The sequence below is a fragment of the Zingiber officinale genome, chromosome 6A, assembly GCF_018446385.1.
Source record: "Zingiber officinale cultivar Zhangliang chromosome 6A, Zo_v1.1, whole genome shotgun sequence".
Taxonomy (NCBI): Eukaryota; Viridiplantae; Streptophyta; class Magnoliopsida; order Zingiberales; family Zingiberaceae; genus Zingiber; species Zingiber officinale.
The window spans coordinates 102,314,430-102,327,377 of record NC_055997.1 but is presented as its reverse complement, the minus strand read 5'-3'; the positions used below and the strand labels follow the sequence as shown (position 1 = coordinate 102,327,377).

At 37.7% G+C, this 12,948-nt stretch overlaps 1 protein-coding gene across 1 annotated transcript; it reads left to right on the top strand.

The window, feature by feature from the left end:
- Positions 1-192: 192 nt before the first annotated feature.
- LOC121994255 (VQ motif-containing protein 4-like) lies at positions 193-1,118 on the top strand. The gene has a single exon (XM_042548354.1). The coding sequence runs from the start codon at positions 318-320 to the stop codon at positions 885-887; it is 570 nt and encodes a 189-aa protein (XP_042404288.1). The 5' UTR covers positions 193-317; the 3' UTR covers positions 888-1,118.
- The last annotated feature ends 11,830 nt before the right edge of the window (positions 1,119-12,948 follow it).

Here is a 12,948-nt window from a genome sequence, read left to right as displayed (position 1 = left end):
ATGAATCTTTCAAAGTCAAACACGGCAGATGATTAATATATACATTCAGAAAGATTAAAGTAAATTAAAATAAAACAAAACATTTCTGCTAAATTTTCATGCGCCGAGTCAAACAGGGCCAAAGGTTCCCTAAGGCAGTTTAAGGTGTCATCTAACAACTACCGTTGACTCAAGCAATGAAGACAAAATCTATGTGTGTTTCAGTTGACTAATTACATAATAGGAGTTTCAGGACCAAATCCATGGAGTCTCCGGCTTTTTATCTTTTTCTATTAATCTTCTCCAGTTCACCATTTTGACGGGAGCAGAGTAGACTCATGGAGTCGGGTGTCGCCAGTTGGTCCAGCTCTCCTCGCCTCACCGCCGGCAGCAGCTGCGTCAGCGTCAACAATGGTGGAATTCGACCGAAGGAGAGCACGAAATCCATGGATGCCGATGGCTGCCGGACTACCTTCGTCGAGGCTGACACTGATTCCTTCAGGCAGGTCGTCCAGATGCTCACCGGCCACGGCACCACGACGGTGGAGGGGAGCAAGGCCCTGCTAGGCCCCAAGAAGACGTATTTCAAACTCAACGAGCGCCGTAGGAGCCTCAAGAACCTCAAAATGATCCGACCGCCGTCGCACTCGAAGAAGCCGTCGTCGCCGGCGATCCTGTCGCCGAGTGTGCTGGACTTCCCTTCGATGGCTCTGATAAGCCCCATCACGCCGCTGACATTGGACCCCTTTCAGCGGACGACGGCCGAGGAGGAGGAGGAGGAGTGGGGCATCCCGGAGAAGGGATTCTACCTGCACTCGTCGCCGAGGAGCGCCGCGGAATCACCAAGGCTGCTTCCGCTGTTCCCTGTCACCTCTCCGAGGACGTCGTCCGCCGGTGGTTCTTCGTGATGCTTTGGTTGCTTCGGTGTAAAACGAGCAGAATTTTGGATTTAATTGTTAGTTGTGATGTATCGTATCCTATCGTATCGGAACAATAAATCAATCGTATTAATTGAATAATTGAAGAAAACATTTATATTCTTATTCAAAACAAGAGGAATATACTGATACTTTAGTTTAAATGGTATTTTACCAAATAGTGTATTTAAAATTACGATATATTTATTTGGTAGATTTTGATATGATGCCCACCTTAGTATATATTTTTTTTAAATTTAAAATTTAAAATTTAGACCCTAAACCGGGTTTAAGGATTAGAAAGCGACAAAAATACACTAGAAGTACATGGAATGTGTAACATAAAAGCAAACAACGTGTCATTCCTCGTATAAGAGACGTTCCTTATTATTTAAAGGCCCGATATGAAATTATAAATTATGTTATAATTTTATCATTCAAGCATTGTTTCAATTTTATCATTCAAGCATTGCTTCTTTCGAGATTGCATTCACCCTATTTGTGATAGATTTAATATTGTTCTTTCAATAATTAAAAGAAAATATATGTAAAAATTTAAATACATGTTTCGTTTGCTGGTATAATTGCACGTTTTAGTTGTAAGAAGATTTTTAATCTTACAATGGTGTTCCTTTTTTATTTATATATAAATTTCTATAATTCTAATATAAAATTATAAATGAAGCATCAATTCTAAAATCATGAATATAAATTCTTTTTCCATTTACACTATTAAATTATTCATGAATAATAATTATATTTATAATCAATTTCATTTAGAATGTAAGAGGTATTTAGAAAGAACAATATTCTTAGTAAAAGAATACTGATGTGAAGAAAAATATAAAGAGATAAGTAAAGTAATGTAACATAAAATTTTGACACCAAACTAGAAAATAATAATAATAAAAAAAGTGTACCTTAATCAGCTTACCTCCGTAATCCTTATTTGAGCATCAACATAGGAAACTGAAAGAACGAAGAGAACACCAAGAAGACCTGCCACAAATATATTTACTTTGAGTTTAAGTAACTTAAACAATATAATGAACAGTGTTTAAGAATTAAAATCTTTTTATCTAAAAGAAGATAATATTGTAGGATCGAAAGCGCTAGAGGAGAAGGGGGTGAATAGCGCTCATGGCTTTCACTTTCGTTTTGGAAAACAAACTATCGAGCAAAATATGCGACGAAAATAAATAAAACAATTACAAACACACGAACACCAAGAGTTTTACTTGGTTCGAAGCTTAGGGCGACTGCTACTCCAAGGTCCACGCTCATTGAGCGTTTACTTTAGACAATCACTATAAGCTCGGAAATATACAATTTTGATTTACTATATAAAGAAAAATGAAAGTTATACTGACAATAAAAAATAGAGAGTTTGAAGCTTCAGGTCGTTGGTGTCGAGTTACAACTTTGTAGAATCGATCTTTGAGCCGCACACGGAAGAAGGATTGTCAGTTTTTGTTGTTCTTTGGCTCCTGCTCGAACTGGGCTTAAGTAGCCTGTGGAGGGCGCCTCCAACACCATGGAGGGTGCCCTCAATCCCGTCGAAACCGCAGCGTGGATGAGCTCCGAACTGGTCGTTGCTTATCCGCCTGAGGGCACCTCCAACCTCATGGAGGGTGCCCTCGCTCCTTGCTGCGAGGCTGTCTCTGCAGGTGACCCTGAGGCACCTCCAAACTCCATGGAGGATGCCTCGGGTACTGTTCATCCGAGGCAAATGTGTCCAATTTGCTTCTTGCAAAATATGTTAGTCCCAGAAACTAACTATACCTTGCAAAACAAAGTTAGCACAATATAGACATAATAAATAAAATATTTGACAGTCTCCGGACTGTCCAGTTCTGAGTTTGGATTTCTCGTCCAGAAACGCTAAGTCTAGCCGATACCTACTGTTCCCTCACCGGAGAACGCGCCCTCACCTACTCCACTCAAGATAATTTACCTGTTGCTAGATCGGTCCTCTAGACCGACTGGACTTTTGCTCAGTGCCCGAGGCTCCAAGACTTTCTGTTGGATGTCCACTCCACGACCCATCCAGTCTTCCACCTGGTTCGCGACACCAGGACTTTCCACCTAGAGTTCCCGACTCTAGGACTTTTGCCCGAAACCCTCGACCCGCCAAGACTTCTCGCCTAGGGTTACCACCCCCTAGGACCTAGGGTTACCCTCCTTAGGGTTTTCAACCTGCCTAACCGCAGCTAGGACTTTTTCCTAAGTACATTTAGGGCTTTCCTGCAAATTCATTCAAACATGTTAAACAATAAATTACCTTAACTTTGAACCCTTTGCCATTATCAAAATTTAGGTTTGATCGTCGGATGCTCCCCGCACCAACAATCTCTCCCTTTTTTATTATGACAATAAAATTCAAAGTTAAATACAAACATAAAATCATGGCATAAATGCAACATAGCAAGATCATAACATAAATGCAGCATAACATAAAAACATAGCAAGAACATAACATAAATGCAACATAGCATAACAATTTGTTTGTTGTATCTCCCCCTTAATCACTTTGCTACTTAATTTTCACTTTCCTCTCTTCCTTTGCCATATATCAAAAGTACCACTTCAAAAATAATAGAGAAAGAGTGTAAGAGAAAAGATAATTAGCTCCCCCTGAAAGGTAGCTTTTATTTAAATATAGTTTTGCAAGAAGAAGCAAAAATTTGAAAGAGATTTTAATTAAATATTGAAAATAACTTAGCTTTAAAGGATTTTAAACATAGGTAAGTACAAGCTTTAAAAAGAGTTGATTAAACACTTAGCTTTAAAAATACTCATCTTAAATAAAAGTTCTGATAAAAGCGTCAGCTTAATTAAGTATTAAAAAAAACTTTTGATAAACACTAAGTTTAAAAATTAATTTTACTTCAAAGATAGATATTAATTCAATAATAAGTTGAAAAAAATAATTTTAATTTTGAATAAACACTAAATTTAATAATACTTTGTTTTAAACACGAAAAATAATTCCATTTTAACACCAAGTTTAAAAATGACCAAGTTTTAAAATAATTTTAAGTAAAGCCTAACAAAAAAAAAAGCTTTTGTTTGAAATAAAAACATGAACTTGGCTTAATTCAAAAATCTTTCTTTTACTCCCCTTGATTAATGTCAGTCAATTTTGTAACAAAAAAAATAAAATAAAGTCCTAGAGTCCAAGCATGAGTAACAAAATATCTACTTTCAAACAAATGTCTAACATTTAGTTACTAGTTGTTTACCATGAGGTAACAACTTTCACTTGGTTTGTCAAATTAAATAAGTGTTTTAGTTAGTTTGACTAAGCATGAGCAACTTAATTTGATTAATATGAATTTGATATTTAATACCTAGACTTATGTTGATGCACAGACATAAGCATTCTGAAGTCAAGTAGTACCCTATACATGTCACATCATTCTAAGTGTCTTTCATACACAAGTAAGATAATCCTAGTGTACTTTTAAGATGCTCTGGCTGAAATCTAGGAGTACATGCTTTCTAGGGGGTAGGTACTTAGGCTAAGATGGTGGGTAGGTAAGTAGGTACCTAGGAGTAAATACTAATAAAAATGGAATTTTGAAAAATATTTTTCTTAGAATTTTAAAACCAAGATTATAACTTTGAAATAGCAATTAAAGAAAAACTAATTTTGAAAGTAGACTCTATTCTGCTAAGCATGTTCATCAAACAAACCAAACTGTCTATAGATAGCATGTCAATCATATACAATGCATAGGAATGCATATAGTCTGATCAAGTCAGATTATCGTCAGTAGGTGGTGGTAGTGGTTGCTCAGGGGCACGCAGAGTCTGAAGAATCTGCTCAAGTCTGGAAGTCATGTCATCCCAGAGAGTAGTCATCTCCCCCCGGAGAGCGCTGAACCCATCTGAGACGGACCGCTGTAACTGTGTAGAGGACTCCTCGAGACGAGTCAGTCGATCCTCGACGGACAGTGAAGTTGAGGGATGGGTCGAGGTCAAGGGCAGTGCTGGAGAAGGAGGATTCCCAAAGATCTCTGCCTCCGTAAGATCTAACCTCTCATCTCCCTCGGCTGGGACATAAAACTCATCTCCTGCTGGAGCAGCTGGTTGTGGCCCACCTCTCCAGGCTAGGATCCCCTGAGCGGTAATGTCTATATGCACTAAGGATAACTGACGTTGATTGAACTCATCATAAGGACTAAGGGAAGTAACCCTCCCCTGGGTCGTATCTATCTCTAAGGTCAAAAACATATATGTCAAGACATGATAATAGAGCATATGGACCTCAAGTCTAGTGACAAGATCGGATGCACGTATGATGTTATGAAACATATGTAATTGTATATCTATATCTAAACATTGACTGAGGGCATACAAAAAGAAGGAATGAGAGGATCGCATCATTGGAACGTTCTGAGACGTGATCGGCAAAATGTAAGCAATTAGGACCCGATACATGATATGGTCCTGGACCCTAAGAGAGAGTGACCTGAAGTCAGTCACTACAGATGATATCTCCTTCCCAAAAAGATACATATAGATAGTATCTAAGGTAATATGGGAGTAGAGTGTTAACCTCTGCAAGTGTACGGAAATATCACAAGTAATATAAAAGATTATCGTATCCACAGGGACTGGAATAAGCACTAAGAATATCTCAATGCGAATTAACTAGACAACAAATCAATGAATTGACAAAGTCTAAGTGTAACTATGAAAAGTAAACAAAAGAATGAAAGAATAGGCAACAAGAATAAATGCAATGATAAGGGATATTCTAGGAATTTTGGTTTCTTTGTAAGGTTGTTCAATGTAAATGATCTACCAAATCATTTTTCTCAATTGCCCATCATTTGTAGAGGGTTGTCGGTTCTCTCTTGCAATAGATAACCGACCTAGGACTGAAATCCATACCTAGATTGATCGATTAGGAATGAATCTATGTTGTCCTTACACGGGCTTGTCTGTCACGTGCGTCCCTTGAAAAATCAACATAAGAATCCATCGCTCCTCAACCCATCAAGATATAAAGATTAATGCATAAATCTATCCTATCCTCTTGAAATACCTAATTTTTCCTTCAAGATAATCCCTCAAACATCCTTACACGGGCATGTTCTCGTCACGAAGATCCCTCAAAAAATCGAATGAAGAATTACCTCTATAAGATCCACAAGATATCCAAACTCTCAATCAAGCATGGTAATTAGGCACAATCACAACATTCCACACAAGATCAAAGATATACAAAATCATAGAAATAGGAAATTGGCATTTCCACAAGAGTTTACATCAAGAAATCCTTACAAATTCTCCCTCCATCCTAGAACAAGATATCTACTCCATAAATCGAAGAAAGAAATCCGAAAACATAAAGATTACAAGCATTCATGATTCAAATCCAAGAAAAGGAAAGAAAGAAGGCTTATCTATGATGAAGATGGTCTTCAGATCCAATCCACATTTTCGGAGTCAAATCGGTGAAGATCTTCCCTTAGATCGCCCAGAAATCCACCCAAGAATGGAAGGAATCGCCCAAATCTTCCTTTCTCCCAAAGGGGAAAAGATCCCCTTTCAATTCATGAAGGAAGCCTTATATAGAAGAGGGGTTTGGGCGCCACACGGCCCCGAAGCACGACTGTGTGAGGTTCACACGGCCTGCTCCATTCTCTTCTCTGCTAACCTCACACGACCGTGTGAGGTACACGGCCATAACTTACCTCTACCAATGCCCCCTTGCACGGCCGTGTAGATCTACACGGCCTGTACTGCCTTCGCCTCTGGAAACCTGGCACGGCCGTGTGGTGCACACGGCCAGAACTCTCTTACTCACTGGAAACCTCACACAGTCGTATAGCACACACGACCAAGGCTTCTCTGGTCTCTGGAAAACTGGCATGGCAGTGTGGTGTACATGGCCTAGGCTTCATTGGGCTCCAAAGATTGGCACGACCGTGTGAGGTTCACACGACCAAGCCATCTTCCTTCTCTGCTGCAGCTACATGACCTCTCATCTCCACACGGCTTGGGCAAACCCCCATGGCAGGGTCGTGTGGGGTTTAGGTATCATGGCTTCCTCCATCGCTTTGCTAGCATATTTGACCTCGAACACACATCCTTCACCAAATTCGACTCCTGCGTACAAAAAAATGCACAAAAGAAGATCTCCGAACAAAGAGAGTAAATATACTAAAAAGGAAAGTTGGAAGTACGAAAATGCATAGATCAAGCATGCTCAAAGTATGTGAATGTGTGTCAAAGCATGCTAACAAGTGTATACAATCTACTCACATCACACCCCCAGACTTAAACCTTTGCTTGTCCACAAGCAAAATGCTGCAATCTAAATTCATATGCTCTACAATGCTCTCATATCCCTAATACATTCTCCTAACTCTATCAAAAAGTTTCATTAGTAAGCATGATCATGAAAACATATTAAGTTTGGCTCAAGCATAAATACCCTGCGCACAGTGCAAAAACAACTCAAAATTCTTCAAGTTTCAATTTATGTCCTAGTAAAGTCGTCATCAAGTTTGAATTCCTAGTGTTTCCGTTGATAGACAAGTAACCAGTGATAGACACTTACTTGTCACACACTTGGTTCATATTTCTCAATCAACCCAAGGTCTCAAAGGCATGCTCAATCTCAAGAGAAGCTAAGCAGTCATTTCCCCAGTAACCTAACTCGGTCTCAAAGGGGTGACTTACTAGATTCCACTCACGACAACTATTTTTTATATCCTTTATTCATTTTTTTTTTCTATTTTTTCACACTTTTTTTTTCATCATAAGTATTTGCATTGTGCAAATCTTATTCACAAATGTACTTTTGGCACAAATGTTGGGATATTTTGATTTTTCCAAATGAACTTACATGATTTGAGCCTCATCTAGTAACCAAAATGAAGTTTGAGAAATCACCATGGAAACCAAGTACTAAACAAACAAGATGAATCATGACTATTTCAATGATATCAACCATTCAAGCATCAAATATAGTGAAGTGAAGATAAGATTCTTAAGGTCAAGCTAAAACTAAAACTCATTCCATATGATACTTAGCTTATATCATGCTACCCAAGATAGAGAAAAGAGGTACATTAAGCATACTACTAGCATCATTTACAACATCATGAATCTAGTTAATGAACAAGCTAACATTTTAACTTAAAGACAAGAAATCATATAAATGAAGTTTGATGTTCTCAAGATGAATGCCACAGGAAATCAAAACAAAATGCAAGACATAAGCAAAAACAAAAAAACAAACAAAGCAATTTAAATGCATTTAATGCATCCCCCCAGACTTAAACTTTTCATTGTCCCAATGAAAACTAAAAACAATGTGGAGGAGATTAAAAGTAAGAGAAGTTACCAAATGATGAGCTCCAAATGGTTCACATTCATGTTTTTAAAGATACTCCTCTATCCAATGCTCATAGTCCTCCACAACTTTGAAATATACAAAAATAAGATAGACAAGAAAAATTAAGTAGAGGGTACATGTTTATTATAAATAAATGAAACTAGAAAGAACTAAAAACAAGAATGAAAACAAAGAAAATGAACTTGAGTTGCCTCCCAAGAAACGCTTGTTTAAGGTCATTAGCTCGACCACCTCATTAGATTCATCTAAATCTCGCTCTTGGAGGGGTAAGATATTTTAGAACCCTCCTACCAGGGTTTTTGTTATGGAGAGAGCTTTCATCAATGGAGCTACAAAGTAAAGTATAACTCTCTCCATCTTCGTCTTCTTAAAAGTTTTTTCAGGTGGTCGAAGACGGTTCAGATTGAGCTTCCAATCATTAGCCCAAGTGAAATATTTACATGCAAAGAAAGTACAAATCTCCCACAAACATATTAGATAAGATAGAGCCATAACCATATTAAGATAAGCAGAATAAGAAATAAAAACTGAATCACATCCAACAAAGTCAATGATAGGTATCTTTATAAAATTTTCCAAAAGATCACAAGAAGTACTAACCTTGCTTTGCTGAGAAATACCTGATATTTCTAAATATGTGGATGTGATTTCCTCTGAATCAAATGATGGTTCTGGCTCAGGCTCAGATGTTGATGATATCAAAGATGGTGATTCTTGAGACTCTGCTAACTATGTATAAGTCCCTACACATTGTTCCATAACATGATCACTTATTACAACCTCTAAGGGTTGTGTGGACAAAGGTTGTGATCCTTGAGATGCTGCTTCCACAATACAGCTCCCTACACATTCTTCCAAAACATCATCATCAACACATACATCAAAAAATAAACCAACATCTATATCCTCAATAGGAGAATCAATAACAAGAGGATCAATTGTTGGTTGCTACTAGGAAAACCTAGAGGTTCCACTGTACAAAAATTTTGTACAAAGGTCTGAACTTTTTCCTAGCTACCATGTGTTCTTTTAAATTAAATTTCGGATCGCCTACGGAACTTAACACGTTTGATCCAAAACTTAATCTATTTGTTCTTTTAGGTTTTGACTTGGATCTCCTGCGGAACTTAACACGTTCGACCCAAATCACCTTAAGTTATTAATTCCATTAAATATTAATTTCCATAATCGGTTCCCAGTACTGACGTGGCGAGACACATGGCCTTCTTGGATATGGGAGCAACCACCACCGACTAGACAAAATCTTTTATAGAAAGCTAATATTTACTTTCCTAAAATAACTTTAGGTTAACCGAAAAGAACAATCAAATCACAAGGAAAAGAAAAAAAAAAAGAACACAACATCGAAAAATATATTCGAAATTCTAGAATCGTAAGCCTCTTGTATTTGGTATTATTTCCAAAAGTAACTAGTATGATGCGGAAAGAAAAATTACTAGTTATACATTTTAGAAAGACATCTTGATCTTCTACCGTATTCCTCTTCTAACCTCGGACGTTGTGTGGGCAACGATCTTCCGAGATGAGAAACCACCAACCACCTTCTTCTCCTCCTAGCTAGGTTCGGCCACAAAAAGCTTAACCAAGGATGAAGAACCAAACACCAACCAAGCTCCAAGAGATGCTAGCTTTCTCTCCTTCTTCTTCTTCTTCTTCTCCAAGTAGTATCCGGCCGCCCTTTGAGAGTTTCGGCCACCACAAAGAGGAAGAGAGGAAGAGGATGACCGGCCACTCCAAGGAACAAAAGAGGGAGAGAAAATAATAGAGGTTGTATCTCATGAAGGCACCCTCACCCCTTCTTTTATATTCCTTGGCCTAGGCAAATTAGGAAATTTAATTACAATAAAATTTCCTTAATTCCCTTGACATGATTTAATTGAGAAAAATAAAATAAAATTTCCCCAATTAATCTCTAATGGTCGGCCACATCAAAAGAGGTAAATTAGACAAGTTTTAATCAACAATTAAAACTTCCTAATTTGTTTTCGGAAATTTTAAAAATTAAGATTTCTCTTTAAAAATCTCTTCATGGTTGATAAAAAGAAATTTCTATAATTTTAATTTTATCAACATGTGGATAATTTTAAAGAGAAAATAAAATATCTCACCAATTTACAAATAAGGAAAAAGATCTAATCTCTTTCTTTAATCTTTTGTAGGTCTTTAATAAGAGAGATATTTTAATTTTAATTCTCTTTAATAAATTATTTCTTCCACATAATAAAAATTAAAATTAAAATTTCTTTTTAATTTAATTTGGCCGGCCCCCACTAGCTTGGGATCAAGCTAGGGCCGGCCACCCCAATTTATACCTAGGCCGACCCTAGCTTGGCCAGCCCCCTTATCATGGGTATAGAAGGTGGGTATAGGTGAGTATAGTACTCTATAAATAAGAGGCTACGATAGGGACCGAGAGGAGGAATTGGTTTTGGTCTCCCGATAAAATTAAGCATCCCGCGTTCGCCCCGAACACACAACTTAATTTCATCAATAATAATTCATTCCACTAAAGAACTATTATTGAATTACCGCACCAATCCCAAATTACATTTTGGGCTCCTTCTTATTATGAGTGTGTTAGTCTCCCTGTGTTTAAGATAACAAATGTCCACTAATTAAGTAAGTTACTGACAACTCACTTAATTAATATCTAGCTCCAAGAGTAGTACCACTCAACTTCATCGTCATGTCGAACTAAGTCCACCTGCAGGGTTTAACATGACAATCCTTATGAGCTCCTCTTGGGGACATTCTCAACCTAGATCACTAGGACACAGTTTCCTTCTATAATCAACAACACACACTATAAGTGATATCATTTCCCAACTTATCGGGCTTATTGATTTATCGAAATAAATCTCACCCATTGATAAATTAAAGAAATAAATATCAAATATATGTGCTTGTTATTATATTAGGATTAAGAGCACACACTTCCATAATAACTGAGGTCTTTGTTCCTTTATAAAGTCAGTATAAAAGGAACGACCTCAAATGGTCCTACTCAATACACTCTAAGTGTACTAGTGTAATTATATAGTTAAGATAAACTAATACCTAATTACACTACGACTTTCCAATGGTTTGTTCCTTTCCATCTTGGTCGTGAGCTACTGTTTATAATTTATAAGGAACCGATAACATGATCTTCTGTATGTGACACCACACACCATGTTATCTACAATATAAATTAATTGAGCAACTACATTTATCATAAATGTAGACATTTGACCAATGTGATTCTTATTTCTAGATAAATATTTTATACCAAAAGCTAGGCTTTTAGTATACACTCTAACAATCTCCCACTTATACTAAAAGACTAAGTGCCATAAATACTGTCATGCCCATCCCTTCAACATGCCCATCAAAAGCTCTTGCCTTAAGGACCTTAGTGAAAGGATCTATACGTCATCACCTGATGCAATCTAGGCGGCAACAACTTCTCGTTTATACGATTTCTCGTATTGGGTGGTACTTGCACTCTATTGTGTTTACTTGCCTTATAGACTTATGGTTTCTTCGAGTTTGCTACTGCACCAACATTATTACAATAAATTGTAATAATCTTTGGACAAACCAGAAATCATATTTAAGTCTATCTTGAGGTTATTGAATCATTCAGCTTTTATGGCTACCTTAGAGGCTTGCCATATACTAAGCTTCTATGGTAGAGTCCAAAAAACACCTATGCTTATCACTCTTCCATAGTTATGACTTTACCTCCTAAAGTAAACACAAAATCCCGAGGTTGACTTATTATTGTCCCTATCCGATTGGAAGTCAAAATCCATGCAACCCACAAGGACTAAATTAACTGCCTTGTAAGCTAGCATATAATCTCTAGTGCCTCTAAGGTACTACAATATATGCTTTACTATAGTCCACTGTCCTTGTCCAGGGTTACTTTGATATCTGCTAACTATGCCCTTGGCAAAACAGATTTCTGATCTCGTACATAGCATACATTAGGCTTCCAACAGCCGTAGCATAAAGAACTGCCTTTATTTCCTTTATCTCCTTTGATGTCTACAGAGACATATCTTTAGATAAAGTTACTCCATCCTGAAAAGGTAAGAAACCTTTCTTGGAGTTTTGTATGCTTAAAACGAGCAAGGATTTTTCCGATGTATGAAGTTTGGGATAAGTAAAATATTCTTTTCTTGCGATCCCTTATTACTTTGATCTCAAGAATATATACATTCTCCCAAGTCCTTTATATTGAATTGTTTGGACTGTAGGATCGAAAAGAATTTAGATATCTCCACAAAGACATGATATTGTCCACTTTGGGCCTAAGCCCTCATGGTTTTACTCTTAGGCTCTACCCAAAAGGTCTCATGCCAATGGAGATATCTTTCTCTTATAAACCCATGATCTTTTCCATGTGTTTTCAATATGGGACTATGTTTGCAACCTTGCAACCCCAACAATCCCCCCCCAAACAAAGGACCATGGGCCTCCCACGTCCGATCCTTGACCCACCAGGTCTTCCTGCCCCTCGGTCTACCCGACCTACTAGGACTTCCTGCCCCTCGGTCTACCCAACCTATTAGGACTTTCTTGCCTAGCCGCAACTAGGACTTCCTGCCCCTCGGTCCACCCGACCTACTAGGACTTCCTGCCTCTCGGTCCTCTTGATCCCAACATAGGAGC

Coding starts and splice junctions, on each gene's coding strand:
- LOC121994255 (XM_042548354.1), top strand. CDS start 318: ATGGAGTCGGGTGTCGCCAGTTGGTCCAGCTCTCCTCGCCTCACCGCC.